The 18,730-nt window shown below is 37.2% G+C and overlaps 2 protein-coding genes and 1 pseudogene across 3 annotated transcripts; 2 read left to right on the top strand and 1 right to left on the bottom strand.

Moving 5' to 3' along the window:
* On the bottom strand, positions 1-4,782 carry LOC110752999 (Protein kinase superfamily protein). Its single transcript, XM_021953791.2, has 4 exons — positions 4,429-4,782; positions 3,437-4,235; positions 2,209-2,277; positions 1-1,400 (listed from the first exon to the last, which is right to left on the bottom strand). Exons 2-4 carry the CDS (start codon positions 4,176-4,178, stop codon positions 109-111), a joined length of 2,103 nt encoding a protein of 700 aa, XP_021809483.2. The 5' UTR covers positions 4,179-4,235; positions 4,429-4,782; the 3' UTR covers positions 1-108.
* A 4,599-nt stretch (positions 4,783-9,381) lies between these two features.
* On the top strand, positions 9,382-11,220 carry LOC110752942 (UDP-N-acetylmuramoyl-L-alanyl-D-glutamate-2, 6-diaminopimelate ligase). Its single transcript, XM_021953713.2, has 5 exons — positions 9,382-9,545; positions 9,640-9,692; positions 10,401-10,589; positions 10,687-10,767; positions 10,870-11,220. The coding sequence occupies exons 1-5, from the start codon at positions 9,489-9,491 to the stop codon at positions 11,045-11,047; spliced, it is 558 nt and encodes a 185-aa protein (XP_021809405.1). The 5' UTR covers positions 9,382-9,488; the 3' UTR covers positions 11,048-11,220.
* Positions 11,221-12,191: 971 nt separating this feature from the next.
* On the top strand, positions 12,192-15,121 carry LOC148293339 (uncharacterized; annotated as a pseudogene). The gene is made up of 4 exons (XR_015825794.1): positions 12,192-12,208; positions 13,025-13,195; positions 13,336-13,416; positions 13,520-15,121. The product of XR_015825794.1 is annotated as an uncharacterized LOC148293339 (transcript).
* The last annotated feature ends 3,609 nt before the right edge of the window (positions 15,122-18,730 follow it).

The raw sequence follows: 18,730 nt of genomic DNA, 5'->3' as shown, positions 1-18,730 counted from the left end.
TAAAAAGACAAAAATACCTCTATGGTTTTCACTATTAACAGTTCTTTTTTATACGATGGTAATATATATGAGGCTAAGCACACAAAAAGAGTAGAGTCTGTCTTAATCTTATGTGTGAACTGCATTACCCAATAAGCTGTTTGTTGAAGGTGAACTCTGTTCACTTAACCAATGATCATGTACACAAACAGGGGAGCTATCCTTGTCCTCCTCCATGGTAGCTAGAGAACTATCCACCCTTAGTGAAGCAATTGATCTTTGGCTTCGTATGCTGGCCTTCTTAGTCATCACACTTCCCAACGACTTCTCGCTTCCGTTATATGGCGATGAACAAGAGGATGCCACAGATGATTCCATGCATATATTTTCCTCCATTGTTGCCCACCCACTGCGCCGGACGTACTCTAGTTCTTCTGCCACTTCTATCATAGAAGGCCTCATGTCACTGTGAAAAGCAAGGCACCTAAATGCAAGCTCAGCCACCTTGTTAACTGAGTAAAGAGTCCAAGCATCCCTGTTTGGCTCAAGAAAGGGATCCACTATCTCATCCACGCATCCCCTCCCAATCCTATCAATAGCAAGTGCAGCCAAATTAACCTCACTTTGAGGTCGAGCGAAATCAACCACCTTCATCGCGGTTATTATCTCTACTAACACTACCCCAAAACTGTAAACATCACTTTTATCAGAAAGGTGGAAATTTTGATGGTATTGAGGATCTACATAGCCCGGAGTCCCTTGTGGTGCTGTTGATATGTATGATGATTCTGTCATCCCAAGTCTAGAAAGACCAAAATCTGCTACCTTTGATTTGTAGTTGTAGTCCAGGAGTATATTGCTGGATTTGATGTCTCTATGATAGATTGGTGGATTGATTGCAGAATGGAGATAGGCTATAGCATTAGCAGTTTCGGCAGCAATCGTGAGCCTTATGGTCCATGGAAGTCCTTGGCCCCTCTCTCTTTGCAGATGCTCAGATAGAGTTCCATTAGGCATATATTCATAGACAAGGATCTGTTCACCTCCCTCTATGCAGCAACCTAAGAGGCGTACTAGATTCGGGTGGCTCACAGAGGAAAGGAGCTTGATCTCATTCATGACTTGATCAATGCTGTTGGTGTCTCGCCGGTTAATCTTTTTTATGGCAACCCACTCATCATTGTGGAGTTTTCCGGCATAAACTATACCAAAAGCCCCTGTGCCCAACCTCTGTTTCTCAGCAAAGCAATTAGTGGCTCTTTCTATTTCTTTATAGGGATATAATGGAACACTAGAGTTGCCTGCAGCTTCGCTTAGAAGGCGCCTTGCACTCAGCTGGTTTCTCAAGCAAGTGGAACGGCGTCGAACAAAGTAACAGAGAAGAAATAGACCGGCCATTAAGAAAGCTCCAGCAACAATCCCTAAGAAAAAGCAATGCCACACATGATGCTATATAAAAGGTCCCACATATAACCAAATATAATGTTTATATTCAGAAAAAGAAACACAGTATAACCAAAGATATGAAATTTAATTGAGTAATGTTCAATATCTCAGCTAAGGCTACTAGGACAGAGCCAAATTGTATCACCAGTATGTTTATCATTTGATCCTCTGATGTCTTTAAGAAATATCATGTCAGAATTAAGCTTATCCAGAAAAAATAAAAAGGCATGCAAAATTTGTTATTCTACAGTTGAGCTAAACCATAATCAATTCTTTGAAGATTTTTGTTGAAAACACCCAACAAACCTGTTGATTATTCTACAAATATCAAATAAAGCGCAACGGAAGGTGCGTGCAAGTAAACTGTACAGCCGGACATAGACAACAGAGATCGGAAGCATGAAGAAACGTGTGCTGCCCAATCTTTTACTTTTATTTTTTGATCAAATGCGCAGCACCATTGCATCAGCAACTTAAAACTACCAAGTGCATTCATTTTGAAGGGCATCTACTTTAGGAATTCAATGAAAGGAAACCACAGGACAACTAATCAACTCATATGGATTACATGTGTAAAAACCACCATGTCCATAGCTGCAACTAAAAGCAGTAAACACACATATTGATGATGACAATTTTTCACAAGACTGCAAAGAATAAGATAACTTTATAGCAGATATATCCAAGTATTTCGTTGGAAACAACAAATTGAAAAGGAAAATAAGCTAGCATAGCTTCGCATATGATAAATTTTGAAAAAATAAAAAGAGTAGAAAAATTTACCTGCGATAAGAACACCAACTCTTCCCCCACAACGACCAGACATGTACTTTGAAGCATTGCAACCAGAAACTAGAGACATGGCAACCAGTAAAAAAAAAAATTATTAGAACAGATTACACGGTTTGAAATTGCAATACTATATACATTTCAGTTTCATAATACTAAAGATGTATGTTCTTGGTAATGATTACAGATGTATTTTAATTCATAGAGAGAACTGGAATGCAAGATCACTGAGTAAATGGTCAATGATAAAAAAAAATTTCTCACGTCCTCTGAGTGTTACTTTCCAACTATCACAGGCCAGCAAGTATTTATTTATTTCGACAAAATTTACTCTCGAAAAGGTTTCAGGGACCAGAATACATTACAAATCCAAAGGTGTAAAGGTCACTACCAAGCATCTGCACAAAGTGTGATACATCCCCATAAAGAATTGAGATGCCAATTAGATAACTTCTACTATCAAGCTTAGCTACATCAGATAGCAAGCCTATTGCATGAACAGTTGCACCAAAGAAACCGATGTTGTAACTTTACAAGTCTTCTCTCCCCTTGTATTGATCCAAGGTCCCAATCTATCTAGTAAAGGCATGTGCTTCACCTAATATCCCTCTATAAATAAACATGGAAAATTGGCCAAAGGTCTTGACTTTGGAGGATTCTTTGGTTGGTAAGGAGACCATTCAAAACAAAAGAATAAAAATTCTGGCATAAACATTAAACTAATAAGCATTAGAATATTGAAATTTCATTGCAACTCTGCAGGGACTATATATTTGGTACATTTAATTCTTCCTAAAATTATGCTCAAAATACTCATATCAATTCATATTCAAGTAAAGCTTCCAGCTTGTAGGCCATACCAACATTGCTATGACCAAATCAAATCCAATGTGGCTGCCTGCAGAGTTTACCACAAAATCAAACAAATTGACTTTCTGTCTTTATATATCATCAAACTAATTAATTAATTGCAATTGGACACATTTAGAATTTAGAAGCTTTAACCAAAATTTACCATGAACCCCTCATTTTTTCCAATTTAATTGACTTTTTAGTCACACCAAAAAAACAAATCATTTATAAAATAAATAAATAATGACGTGTTAGCACATCATTGGACAAGTCCAAAAGCCCCGCTGCGCCCAACTGTGACTTTTCCACTTAACTTGCCCGTCAAAGACCACGATTAAAAAAATTTCAACACTTCAAAAATAAACAGTACCTTGGCAACCCGACCCGAGTTTGAACCCGTCGCCGTCAAACCCAGCGTTGCAGCTGCATCGGCACCCAGGCGGCTTCCCCTCACTGAGCTTCACCGTCGTATAAGTGGCATTCAAATGGCATTCACAATGGCTGGTGTTGACCCACCAACCCAACTGAAGCGTCTCGAACTCGAGCGACAGCAGCGAGTCCCAACCCGACTGAACCGAAAACGACCCGAACAAGTAATTGCACCCGATCCGATTCAAGTCCTCAATTCTCATAATATCGGAGCCGTTAGGCGCCTGTGACATACAGGTGATATTATCGCAGCTCGATAAATTGAACCGCTTCTGAACAAATTCAGCTGGGATTTGGCAGCCAGGAAGTGGAGATGTGCAGTTTTGGAAGAGAAGGCTGTTGTTCCAGCTTGGGCCGAAGTTTGGGCTGAAGAGAGGGGCTATGGATTGGTACTTTCTGTTACATTGTGCAGGGAGGTGGACGAAGATGCTGCTTCTGGTTACGTTTCGGACTGTGAATTCGCCGAGTTTGATTTCATTTTTGTCAGAAGAACAGTTCAATGGGATTACGCATCCTTCTGAGAACCCAAATGGGTACTGAACCGACTTGGCTGATTTTCCCGATCCGCATGTGAGTTTGCAGGAGCTTGAGTTTTGAGCTCTGGCTATGGTGGCTATGGAGGTTGTAGTGATAAGGATGGTGATGATAGTGATCAAAGTCAGAGACTTTTGGTGGAGAACCATCTTCAATTGGGTTCCGAGGAAGCTGGGTGCTTATCAGTCATCAGATTCGTCACCTCTCTGCAAATTAAATTGTTGATTGAAGTGAAATTTGAAAAAGAAGACCAGGAGAGATTCTGGGTTTTAATAAAGATGAAAGCTTGAAAATTGAGCAATTAAATAAGACAGTTGGGAAGCCATCTGTTTCAATAAATGCTTCTGAGTTCTTAATAAAGATTTTGAGTTTGTTGGGTTATAATTTATGAGAGCTTACCTCTGGTCTGGAGCTTCTTCAATGGTGGTTGGATTAATTGCTCTGGCTCTCCTGTTCAAGGTGTAATTAACTGCTTTGTTTATGGGGATTGGATATGGGCAATTGCATGAAATTAATGGGGTCTCTGGTTCTTCTTAATTCAGCAAAGTTGAATGTTGCTGCTAGCTGAGCTTCTTGTTCATCAAAGCAAAAAGCTTTCTCGTTTTCTTTTCCAAGCCTCTCAGCAACTCCTAAAACGTAAAATACATGTTGGGGCGTCAAATTGTTAATGTGTTGTTTTTTGCTGAAAAGACTTGAATGGGCAAGATGCCTTTTTTATGTTTCTGCAACTAGAAGAAATGTTTTGGTACAGAAATGACCTCGGAGGGACTTGGAAATTACAGATATTGGAATGTTGAGGTCAGCTTGCAAATTATAAATGGTTTGACTGACACAGAGGTTGTGTGTGGACAGCATATGAACACACCATTTTTATTTTATTAGCAAATTGGTTTCATTTGATGAAGGTGGGGAGGTGGGGTCTCACTAGCCCAGCAGCTTCATCTCCACTACATTCCTATATGCCTTTCCTTTTTAAATGAACACACACAAAAACAAAAATCCAGATGCTTTTGGCATAGGCATGTTTTCTCTCTTTTGTGTAATAAGTTTTAGCCTCAAAATTGCAGCAGAGTCGGGATCACAAACTTGGTTAACGAGTTTGGTCACTGCTAATATGCAGTGGCGGATTCAAGATTTAAAAGCTGCAAAATTTATATACTAAACTAGATAATATAAGTGAATTTTATTAAGAAATATAAAAATATACACCTAGTGAGAGAGACGTAATAAAAGATGACTCATGAACAATATGTAGAAATGCTTTCAATCAAACATACCAACCGCAAAATTAGACAAAAGATCAATCCACAATATATGTTGCCTTCAATATAGTAGCATAAAGATGCAAATAACAACCACATATATTATCAACAAATAACAAAAACGACACAAGTACTGGCTTTAAGATATTTTGGAAGGAAGTATGTGGTTAGCTTTCTGTGCCACAAAGAGACTAAAAGTCTAAAGTAATTTTTTCAAATGTAGAAACATAAGAGTAGATAGCAAAAACTTGAAGTAGAAAGCAAACAGAGAGTAAAAAATGAAGCATAAAAAGTAGGAGACAAAGAAAATATGATTGAATCTCACTCTGATAAGGATAGCTTGGGCTTATTTTAATAAAAAATCCTAAAAAATTGATGGTGACAAAAACCTAAATTCATAGCGAGAAGCACAAAAACCTTATAAATTATAGTCCTTTGAGCAAGCTAGCCTCCGCCAATGATGGGCAAAAAGTCAAAACGCGTGAGAAGAAGAGAATGTGGCTGGCTCTGGATGGGCAGCCCAGCAGCATGCCCCTGCTACTATGCATCATCCAAAGCAAAGGCATGCAGCCTCAATCAAAAGACATTGTAGGGCCGCAACGAGATTGTAGCTCCGAGGTCATGTTTGAATCTACCTTTCCCTCAATATTGTTTGTGTTTATATCATATCTAACCAAGCAGATTTAGTAGCCTAACCTACACCTACTGAGGAGTCACCAAGACGCTAGGGCCACGTCAGTAAGCCTTGATGACCGACCCCATGCAAGCGGTCTGTCAAATACCAGTAGGGTACACATCTACTGATTGACACATCTTGCGCCACTATCTTCAAGGCACTCGCTCTCGAATCTTCAAGGCACTCGCTCTCGAAATAAATACACTTGACTCACACATGCCGTGCTACCCAAGGGCATTCCTGTTCAAAATAAGGACATATGTTAGCACCCTCCTCGTAGGACAAAAGTCCCACATTGACTAAATCATCGAAGTGCCTTGAATATAACTTAAGTATCGAAGTGCCTTTGATCAGTACTACATTTGTGCTAAGATCTCATGGATCGTTTTCTCCATATTGCATATTGATTTCAACCTAGCCGAAAGATTCCAATAATCAAAGATCAAGTGACTTGCAATTGAATCAACTTTGGCATCGAGTATTAAAACTTTGTTTACTACAATGTAGTGTACTTAATTTGAACGGAAAAATGCCACATTAACCTAACAAAATTTGCAAAGTGATGTTACATCTCTCACCCCGTTGCTTGGAGAAAGACTTTTATGAAACGCGAATAACACTAAGTTTTTCTTCATTCATTGCTTGGTGGCAATGCTTCCCCAAATGTTCGTGCATGTGTTGGCAGCCTCTGGATCTCTCTTGTAAATTGATGTCAACTCCCATAATTCGTTTTGACCAATTCAAATGTTGCCAAACCATTCCAGGGGTCATTTTCGGAAGAAAAACAAAACCGAAAACGAAGTTCAATGAAAAACTCATAGAATTTTAATCGAAGAATGATTAGTTTTTGCAAAAATGGCTGCCGTGACGAGTAAGGAGGTCAAAGTGTTTGACGATAATGCCCACGATGGCCGAAGTTGTTGACCATCGAGTCCCACTCTCCATCACGGGAAGGAAGAAAACTGGGGCATTTTCCACTCTACCAATTATAGGGTAAAATTGAGAGGCATCTATCAGTGGACGGCTCTAGATTTGTTTTTAATGAATAGTGAGACTAAGTGAGTTTAGTCATTTGCCATGATAAAATATATTTCTTGCTCCGACCACAAATCAAACATCGTGCATCTTTCATATTTGGTTCTAATCATCGCTAGATATAATAACTTTCGACCACAAAATTTGAGAAATTATCCACCACATAATATATATACGACCCAAATTATGTGAGGGAAGATGAAAATAAATACTATATGTTGGAAAAATATTTAAAGTGTAATCCGTTGTATGTATATTTTTCTCTCATAATAATATAGTCACGTGCAGAGGTGGAGTCACATATGGACTTGAAGTGATTGTGGGCCACAAAATTTCAGAAAATCCTTGAAATTTTATATCAAACTTTGAAAATTTGTGGATAAGTTTATAAACTTTCCAGCTCCGTCATTGGTCATGCAACTATAAACAAACATTAAGTCATGTGACTATAAGAAGAGAATACATATATGCCATTACACCTAAGATTTTTACTTTTAATCCGTCGGTTTTACCTTTTGTTTAGGGTAACAAGCTCCTAGTTGTTTTTAGAAACCGAAGTTGTTGCATTGCATGATGCAAAGTGCATATATTTTTTTGGTTTTTTTTATATATATTGACATATTGCTGGTCATAGTAGTAGTGTTGCTCTTCAACCCTATTAATATATAGTAAATTGAGCTTAGGCTCATCGAAATTGAACATTGTAGACGCTCAAGCGCCAACTGTTCGACATTGAGTAATATAATGAACCTTGACATGGTCATTGCGGCGTGATTGGAGGGTCTCACACTTTATAAAATTTGTTGGAGACGAAATTGAGTTGATCTAAGCCATCTACTTTGTAACACATGGTTTTGTCTCTATCCACTTCAAATTATTATTCAACCAAAAGAAATTGCTTTTCGTTTGTTCGACAATAGCACCGAAAAAGCCAAATTAGGAGGAAGCTGTTTTTCCAATAACAACGAGCAAGCAAATGGCAAATGGCTTTGACCGGCACAAATATTATGTGTGGATGGATAGAGCATCATTAGTCATTGCCATGGAGGATGATGATACTCCCCTTAAAAGTGGTGTGTGAGCTTATTGTTTCAAGGGTCGAAGTAACGATGATAATACTTTCCTTAGCTCGAAAAAGAAGACGCATTAAAAGTTCATATTGGAGAAGCCGATATAGACGAAAAATGAAAAGGGTTCTTGACCTGTATCTCATATGTACCAACTTCCTAATCCAACATACCATGCAACATACAGATATCTAGGTATTGGGTGCAAAATAGTAAATCTCATGAAACTTTGACTAAAAAAAAGTGGATGATCAGAGGCCCCAAACTGCCGTTGGAGCTGGTTCAACGACTTCTTCAAGATGTTTAGCTTAGCTACTTTGTTTTGGTCACATCATCACTAACGTTTAGCTCATCTTGCTTAAAAGTGAGTTGAGCATTGCCTCTCGGGGGATGTTGTTTTCAATCAAGCATCATCAAACGACAGATAATCTGCATCTTTTGACCGTTGGAGTGAAGTCGGTGCAAAACAACTGTATCCCACATAATTACAAGCTAATTTACCAAGTTGTTTCACTAATATAATATTATTATAGTGTAAAATAGACAGGCTTATGCAATATGCGTGACCAGGTTTGGTATAAGATTCTCCAATACTCCCAACCACATAATTTTGTTGGGTTTCATTTTAGAAAATGGCACTAGTGGAAGATTAAACTATTTAAAAATATTATCCCAATCAACTACTAAACCAACCAATCTATGATCCTAATTTGATTTTACCAGTTTTAATCATCTTGCATTTTAATCATATAGCGTGTTGTGCACTACAAACCATGGCATGATTACTATTTTTTGGGGCCTTTTATTTTTGTTGTGTTATTTTAAAATGGACAAAAAGTTCAAACAAAAGCAACTTCTATTTCTTTCCCTCTTAACTTAATGCAATTTTGTTTTAATCAATGGGATAAGAGGGTATTAAACTCGGACTTTCTTTCAATTTTGGAAAAAGATGTATCGTGAGATCTTAGTTAATTGATTATCTTAATGTAATTTGCGTTCGAGTTTATGGATAAAAGTTACTTATCAAGGTTTAACTAGTTACAAATTTTATGTTTATGTATCTGCTAACGGGAGATTAGAGTCAGAGATCTTTTCCAAAATTGGAGAGAAATACCATTAAACCGATGTTGGAAAAAAAAATTAAATTGAGTTTGAATAAGATAGAAGAAGTCTCTCTCAAAAAAAAAAAAAAAAAAAAAAAAAAACAGATAGAGGAAGTCAGCTATGGGCCAGGGAAACCCTTTAGCCCATAAGACCAGGAGCCCAAGACCCAATACTTCATTGAAATTGGGCACAACAAATCTTCCATGACCCAAAATTTCAGAATCAGCATCGTCTTCTTCGAGTAGGTTAAGCCTTAAACCATAAACCCTAGGCGCTCCTGAAACTCTCCCAAGACAAAAAAAAGGGGGTTGGAAAATGTCGGACAGAGAAGATTACGATTCGGAAGCCCCCGAAGAGCTCACAGCCGAGCAGGTAATCTAAGTCTATGAAGAGAATTGAAAGTTTATATTTTTATTTCAGAAAGCAAAGGTTTAGAACTTGGTTATTGTTTTGGTAATGGTTACAGGGAATACAACAAGACAAAGAACTAAGTAAGGTCCAGAAAGAGAATAAAGCGAGGTGGGTCACTTGTTTACCTTGCTCTCTTTTGCTAAACACTGTTTTGATTTTAATTAAGGTCTTGTTTGGTTGCTTTTAAAAATTGTAGGAAATTGAATTCATTGAATTGAGCTGACCTGAGTTCTTATGCAAATTCTAAGTTGAGCTGCGTTGCTCAATTTTTAGAGAATTAAAAAAACCCAAATTACAGGAAGCCAAGAACTCTGTTTGTTGTGCTTTATGTTGTTTGTCACCAGTCACAAAACTTATATAAAAGGGGTAGGAGGAAGGCCTATTTTTATTTTCTCCAATTTTTCGATGTGCTTTAATTTATTATGATTTTGTTTTTTCTTCTTCTTATGCTTCTTGATACTTTGATAGGCTTGAAATCCATTTACTAGCATGGAATAGATATAAGGAATTAGTTGGATCACATTGAAGTTATATCCGACAGTTTTTTATGGACAATGTTTTGTGTGTTTCTGTGCCTACAAGAAGTTGGATGCTTTGCATTATCTGGTGACTCTTAGGAAACCGTCAAAAAGTCGATTCAAGAAGTGTTACTGGATTGTGGATTCTCTTTCTTTTATCATTTTTGGGGGTGAATCACCAATTTGTGAAACATAAAAATAAAATATGAAATTAGTTTGTGTAGCTTTGGTATCCACCTTTTGCATTTATTTTGCTTGAGACATAAATTTTAACGGAAATCAATATTACTCTACATAGGGTGGTTCGTGAAGGAAAAGAACGTCGTAGACAATGGGCCCAAAGGAAAACACCAAAGAAAACACCACAGCCGTCTGCTGGAGTTGAAAGTGTTCAAGATGCCCCTGAAACTGAAACACACGAAGAATCTTTGGGTAGTGCAGGGATGCTTCCAAGCAACATTGTTGAATTGCTTGCAGCTCGTGAGAAGTATGACCCCTCTCTCTCTCTCTCTCTCTCTCTCTCTCTGGATGATGATCTTTAGTTCTTATGAGATTGTAACCAAATGGCCACGTTCAATGTGCAGACAAGTGTTCCACTCAGACTCTGAGGATGAGAATACTGACTCAAAGTCCACTAAGAAAAAGAAAAGGCTAAAAAGCTCAGGGTAAGGGACCTCTTCTATAAGAACAGAGAAATATACTTTTGATCTCACTCCATTTTGAATGAATATGTAATTTCGTTTTTTTCCTTTTATTTTGCTTTGCAGGGTTGATACTGTTATTTTGAAGGAGACACCTGCTCCAAAATGCTTACAGAATTCCTTGGCGTTCTTGGAGAAAAGGAAAATGCAGGTGTCTAGATCACATGCAGTGTTGAACAACTCCAACCAAGCCTTACGCTTCCTCTCTTCCTCTGGCTTGTTGAGTAAAAACGTGACGAGCTAAATGCCAGCATTTTCTTATATTTTTTTTTCTCGATATGTGCTATGATATTGTATTCTCTTAGTCGAGGCTATGCTGATATGTATCGTACTTAGCTCCCTGAGGAGGGCATGCCTATGAATGATGAAAATGGAGAGGGATCATGTCCCCATGGGCCAACTGGTTATTTTATAGAATCTGCATCTGTGACATTATTTTTCTTTCCTTTTTGTTTTATTGATAAAAGAAAGAGTTTTTTCCACCCTGATATTTTGAAACATGTTTGGTGCCAGCACTAGTCTGCTGCTAAGTTCTGTGTAGGGTGGGAGGCTAAGAACTGGGCAAAGCTTGGTTAGAGCTTTGATGATGAGAAAGAAACATTTGAAAGATGCATGCAATGCATATGTTATGAGCATTATTTTTAAGAGTTTGTCCTTCTCCTAGTCCTAGGCCCTGGTCGTACTTAAGTCCTTATGTTTCTTTTTAGAATCTATGATTACGGTTGGGAAATCCATTGGAGCCATTATTCTATTTCACCTACTCATCATTTCATTAGTGGTTCCAAAGTGAAAATTCAGCTGCTTTTGGCAGCTAAAACATGGACTTGTTCATAAATTAAAGAGAATTGTACTATATTACACTTTAATTAGTGTCTATCGACATAAATTCTGATTCAGATCACCAAAAGGCAACATTGAATGTATCTCTCTCCTATTCGATCGTTTCCCCCACTTTTCCACCATCAGAAAGTTTGTTGTAAGCTCTAAATTTATGCACAAAGCAATTAAATTGCCCTTCAGTGATCTGTTTCTTGCTCAAGATCATATCAAAATTCGTGTTTGTTCATTTGCTCACTGCAAGGGGATTGCAGATTCCACTGATATAAGCTCACAGGTAAAAATGTTTATGAATTATGATCAACATGCACGTTTCAATTTTGATGAGCAAGAAAGCTTATAATCTTCAGATGGGTTGAAGGCATGACATAAGTAGATACATAATGAGTTGAAGGCGTACTGGTATTTCACAAGCAGTTAATTGTGGCTTTGGCCAAAGCCTACTTAACACATAATAGCTTTCCATCTACTTGTACTACATAAAAAGTAAAACTACAAGATCAATAAACTAAAGACTTAAGGGGAAGAGAAAATATCCTCCTGGTGCAGCCATGTCTGGTCGACTGAGGTCATAGAAGTAGCTTCCTGTGATTTTTTATAAAAAAAATTAATAGTATAGCCGCGCGGCTATACTCGTAAAAAACAAAAATAAAGACCGCCTAGGCCTAGCGCCTAGGCGGTTTTTTAATATATATAAATAAATAGTATAGCCGCTTGGCTATACTGTGTTTTTTAATAAATTAATAAAAAAAATAAAATAAAGGCCGACTAGGCGCTAGATGGGTCCTTTTTTTTTTTTTAAAAAAGGTATCGCCGTGCGGCTACACTTTGCAAATATAATAAGCGTATAGCCGCATGGCTATACTGTGGTTTTTTTATAAAAAAAATTAATAGTATAGCCGTGCGGCTATATTCGTTAAACGCTAGGCAGGTTTTTTTTTTCATTTTTAATAAATAGTATAGCCGGGCGGCGATACTGGGTCCCTTAATTTTTTTTTTTAAATAAAGAGTATAGCCGGGCGGCGATACTCTTTAAATATATAGTGGGATCCCTTTTTAAAAAATAATTTTTTCCCCAATTTTCGTTTCTTGATAAGAGTAGTTTATAACATTATCCATTACTATTAGGCCAGTCTCTATTGTTCCCAAATTACAGGAAGCCAAGAACTCTGTTTGTTGTGCTTTCGGGTGTTTGTCACCAGTCACAGAACTTATATAAAAGGGGTAGGAGGAAGGGCTATTTTTATTTTCTCGAATTCTTCGATATCCTTTAATTTATTAAGATATCAAACTATTGTTTTTTCTTCTTCTTATGCTTCTTGATACTTTGATAGGCTTGAAATGCATGGAATAGATATAAGGAATTAGTTGGATCACATTGAAGTCGTGAAGGAAAAGAACGCCGTAGACAATGGGCCCAAAGGAAAACACCACAGCCGTCTGCTGGAGTTGAAAGTGTTCAAGATGCCCCTGAAACTGAAACACACCAAGAATCTGTGGGTAATGCAGGGATGCTTCCAAGCAACATTGTTGAATTGCTTGCAGCTTGTGAGAAGTATGACCCCTCTCTCTCTCTCTCTCTCTCTCTCTCTCTCTCTCTCTCTCTCTCTCTCTCTCTCTCTCTCTCATCTGACTGTGGATGATGATCTTTAGTTCTTATCTGATTGTAACCAAATCGCCACTTTCCATGTGCAGACAAGTGTTCCACTCTGACTCCGAGAATGAGAAGACTGACTCGAAGTCCACTAAGAAAAAGAAAAAGCTAAAAAGCTCTGGGTGAGGAACCTCTTCTATAACGACAGAGAAAAATACTTTTGATCTCACTCCATTTTGAATGAATATGTAATTTCGTCTTTTTCCCTTTTATTTTGATTTGCAGGGTTGAGACTGTTATTTTGAAGGAGACACCTGCTCCAATATGCTTACAGAATTCCTTGGCGTTCTTAGAGAAAAGGAAAATGCAGGTGTCTAGATTCACATGTAGTGTTGAACAACTCCAACCAAGCCTTACGCTTCCTCTCTTCTTCTGGCTTGTTGAGTAAAAAAGTGACGAGCTAAATGCCAGCATTTTCTTTTATTTTTTCTCCTAATGCGTGCACTTAGCTCCCGGAGGAGGGCATGCCTATGAACGATGAACAAATGGAGAGGCATCATGTCCCATCATCTGTGACATTATTTTTCTTTGCCTTCTGTTTTATTAATAAAAGAAAGAGTTCCTCCTCCCCTTCTGCCCACTTTCATCTTTTGAAACATGTTTGGTGCCATTACTAGTCTGCTAAGTTCTGTGTAATACATATGAGGATTATTTTTAAGAGTTTCTCCTTTTCTTAAGCCTTTTTGTTTCTTTTTAGATTCTATGACTAAGGTTGGAAATCCATTGGTTCCAAAGTGAAAACTCAGCTGCTTTTGGCAGCTAAAACATGGACTTTCTCACAAATTAAAGAGAATTGTACCATATTACACTTTAATTAGTGTCTATCTACACAAATTCTGATTCAGATCACCAAAAGGCAACATGAATGTATCTCTCTCCAATTCGATCGTTTTCCCCACTTTTCCACCATCAGATAGTTTGTTGTATGCGCTGGATTTATGCACAAAGTACTTAAATTGCCCTTCAGGTCCCTTTCGAGTCAGTGATCTGTTTCTTGCTCAAGATCATATCAAAATTTGTGTTTGTTCATTTGCTCACGGCAAGGGGCTTGCAGATTCTACTGATATCAGCTCACAGGTAAAAACTTTTATGAATTATGATCAACATACATGTTTCAATTTTGATGAGCAAGAAAGCTTATAATCTTCAGATGGGTTGAAGGCATGACATAAGTGGATACATAATGAGTTGAAGGCGTACTAGTATTTCACAAGCAGTTAATTATGGCTTTGGCCAAAGCCTGCTTAACACATAATAGCTTTCCATCTATTTGTACTACATAAAAAGTAAAACTACAAGATCAACAAACTAAAGACTTAAGGGGAAGAGAAAATGTCCTCCTGGTGCAGCCATGTCTGGTCCACTGAGGCCATAGAAGCAGCTTCCTGTGAGCTGCCCATCAGAGATTGAAAAGCACTTTTGACCTTGCTCAAGTTCTTGTGGTGACGAATGCGTCGAAGAACAACATCTCTGTCCATGGCAGCTGCAGCAGATGATTTCAAGTAGACATGTCTGGTGATGGAAGAACTCTGTGCTTCTGAGAGTTCTTCACGCCCATCTTTCTTCTCAGCTTCTGAGAAAGATGGTTGCTTTTGTTGTGGTGGAGCTTTGGAAATGATGAAAGCCATTTTTCTTTTTCTGGTGAGGAAATAATAGTAAGTTTGTGAAAGATGTAGGGTTGGGATTATATAATATAGGAGGGTGAGGCAATGTGAGTGCCTTATGGCGTATGGGGCTTGATTTTATAGGAGATTGGTATCGGTGGTTTGGTGGTTTTATTTAATTCATGTTTGTTTTGTTCCTCAGCTTGTAAGTGGTTTGTTTGGTTTCAAGGTTCTCCATGGCCTGTAGTTTTCCTGATCCAATGCAAACCATGGACAATTGTGATTAGCCGACTAAAAGGTGATTTGCAAATATAATATATTTAAACCGTATAGCCGTCCGGCTATACTGTGATATTTTTTTAAAATTAATAGTATAGCCGCTCGGCTATACTGGTAAAAAAACAAAAACAAAGACCGCCTATGCGCTAGGCGGGTCCTAAAAAAAAAACGTATAGCCGCGCGGCCATACTGGTATTTTTTTTAAATAAATTAATAAAAAATAAAAATAAAGGCCGCCTAGGCGCTAGACGGGTCCCTATTTTTAAAAACTAAATAGTATATCCGTATACTTTGCAAATATATTATATTTAAAGCGTATAGCCGCCTGGCTATACTATGTTTTTAAAATTAATAGTATAGCTGCCCGGCTATATTCGTAAAAAAAAATAAACACCGCCAGGGGCTAGGTGTGTTCTTTTCCTTTTTTTTTTTTTTTTCATAAATAGTGTCGCCGCGGCTATATTCTTTAAATATAGAGTGGGATCCCTTTTTTAAAAATAATTTTTTCCCCAATTTTCGTTTATCGATAAGAGTAGTTTATAACATTATCCATTACTATTAGGCCATTACCCGAGTCTCTATTGTCCCCTTTTGATTTTTAACTTTTCCAGAGTTATTACCCATATAAAAAGTTTAGCATTTTCACGTTTAATACTCGTATTATATATGTATGCATGTATTTTTTTTTATAATAGTTCCGTTTTCCGTACAAGTCTTAAAGACTCGGTAAAAAACACGTTTTTTTTAAAAAACAAACATACAATACACGTACGTGCGTATTTTTCATGTTTAATACATGTGTTTTTTTTACAAAATTTTCAATAATACACACAAAATTCATGTATTATACACATCATTTTCATATATTATTATATAGTGACCGAACTTTTCAGTTGTAATTTGCCAAAATTTTACTAAATAAACATGTACATATTTTATTTGTGTTTTTCCCGTTTCGTATTTTACTAACTATGAAAGAATTTGAGAGGCTAAGATTATTTTTTACTTGTTGTAAGAAAAATGCAAGATGGTGATTTTGCAATCTCTTTGCCAACCAAAACAACAATTTCAAACAAAGATTTATGGGTATAGTAGTAAGAGAAGTGGTAGTATTTTTCATGTAAAATGTTGTTTGAAAAGTGAACCATAAGCAAAAAGCATGCCGTGTCCTAAAATCCTACGTGCCATATCAAATACAAAATGCTTCTCTACATATATTTAACAGATGAATGCATCCCTCCTTCAAGAACATGTCAAATGTCAAGAGTAATTTAGAAAACAACATTGAATGTAACAAGGAGCAGATTTTAATTAAGGTCTTGTTTGGTTGCTTTTAAAAATGTTGGAAATTGAATTCATTGAATTGAGCTGACCTTAGTTCTTTTGCAAATTCTAAGTTGAGCGCTGCGTTGCTCAATTTGAAGAGAATTTAAATTTATAAATAAAAAAAACCAAATTACAGGAAGCCAAGAACTCTATTTGTTGTGCTTTCTGGTGTTTGTCACCAGTCACAGAACTTATATAAAAGGGGTAGGAGGAAGGGCTATTTTTATTTTCTCCAATTTTTCGATGTGTTTTTTCTCTTCTTATGCTTCTTGATACTTTGATAGGCTTGAAATCCATTTACTAGCATGGAATAGATATAAGGAATTAGTTGGATCACATTGAAGTCGTGAAGGAAAAGAACGACGTTGACAATGGGCCAAAGGAAAACTGACTCAAAGTCCACTAAGGGTGAGGGACCTCTTCTACGGCTACAATGAGGAGTTTAGAATGAGGAGTTTATTTGAAGGATTCAATCCCGTCATCAACAAATGTGAGAAACCAATGGATTTAAACATTTTAAATAATTTGACGGTGGATTGAAACCCTCAAATAAGCTCCTCACTCACTCTCTGTCCTTATAGAAGAGGTCCCTCTCCAAAGTGAAAACTCAGCTTCTTTAATGAGTGTCTATCTACACAAATTCTGATTCAGATCACCAAAAGTAATTAAATTGCCCTTCAGGTCCCTTTCGAGTCAGTGATCTGTTTCTTGCTCAAGATCTTATCAAGGGGCTTGCAGATTCCACTGATATCAGCTCAGTGATCAACATACATGTTTCAATTTGATGAGCAAGAAAGCTTATAATCTTCAGATGGCTTGAAGGCATGACATAAGTAGATACATAATGAGTTGAAGGCGTACTGGTATTTCACAAGCAGTTAATTATGGCTTTGGCCAAAGCCTGCTTAACACATAATAGCTTTCCATCTACTTGTACTACATAAAAAGTAAAACTACAAGATCAATAAACTAAAGACTTAAGGGGAAGAGAAAATGTCCTCCTGGTGCAGCCATGTCTGGTCGACTGAGGTCATAGAAGTAGCTTCCTGTGAGCTGCCCATCAGAGCTTGAAAAGCACTTTTGACCTTGCTCAAGTTCTTGTGGTGACGAATGCGTCGAAGAACAACATCTCTGTCCATGGCAGCAGCAGCAGATGATTTCAAGTAGACATGCCTGGTGATGGAAGAACTCTGTGCTTCTGAGAGTTCTTCATGCCCGTCTTTCTTCTCAGCTTCTGAGAAAGATGGTTGCTTTTGTTGTGGTGGAGCTTTGGAAATGATGAAAGCCATTTTTCTTTTTCTGGTGAGGAAATAATAGTAAGTTTGTGAAAGATGTAGGGTTGGGATTATATAATATAGGAGGGTGAGGCAATGTGAGTGCCTTATGGCGTACGGGGCTTGATTTTATAGGAGATTGGTATCGGTGGTTTGGTGGTTTCATTTATTTCATTTTTGTTTTGGTCCTCACAGCTTGTAAGTGGTTTGTTGGATTTCAAGGTTCTCCATGGCCTGTAGTTTTTCTGATCCAATGCAAACCATGGATAATTGTGATTAGCCGACTCAACGGTGAAATTTCATTGCTTTATTGTTTCTTTTTATTTTTTTCCAAGAGGTAGGGTACAATATTTGATCTTCTGCTCCCAATAGCCAGAGAGAGGTATAGGTGGAAATTTCTTTTTGGGTCAGAAGATGATTTTTGTTTATTTTTTGCTGTTTCTTATTGTAACATTAAATCAGAGAGTTATTTGTCCAAATGGAGCCCAATGCAATAGCGGTTGATTTTGTCAGCCACCTGAGGTGTGACGACTGACATGATCATGGAATCTACCAACCTTTGCTATCACTGGGTTGGCCCCCACAGCCTTATCCTTATTCTTTGTAAATTTGTTTTTTAGCAACAAGAATTGTAATCGAAAAAATAAAAAATATGTATTGAAAGCTCCAAAACCAACAATGTCGGTGAAACGATTTCATGTTTGATTCAACAACAATGTAATAGATCAAATCTTGTAAAATGTCGTGCCAAATAAATCAAATTAAATTGCTAAAAACATGGTTGTGGATTCTTTTGCAAATTTAGGATATAATTACTTTGCATCTGGTTTTTATATTTTTAATTAAGATTTATTATTATGATGTTCCAAATAGTGGAATTCTAAAATTTTCATAAATAAAAAATAAAAAAATGTTTGAGCATCTGCCGCTGAAGCTGTAAATTAGGATACAAT

Source organism: Prunus avium, chromosome 7 (assembly GCF_965620075.1).
Source record: "Prunus avium chromosome 7, drPruAviu1.hap1.1, whole genome shotgun sequence".
Lineage (NCBI taxonomy): Eukaryota > Viridiplantae > Streptophyta > Magnoliopsida > Rosales > Rosaceae > Prunus > Prunus avium.
This window is presented reverse-complemented; position numbering and strand designations above follow the sequence as displayed.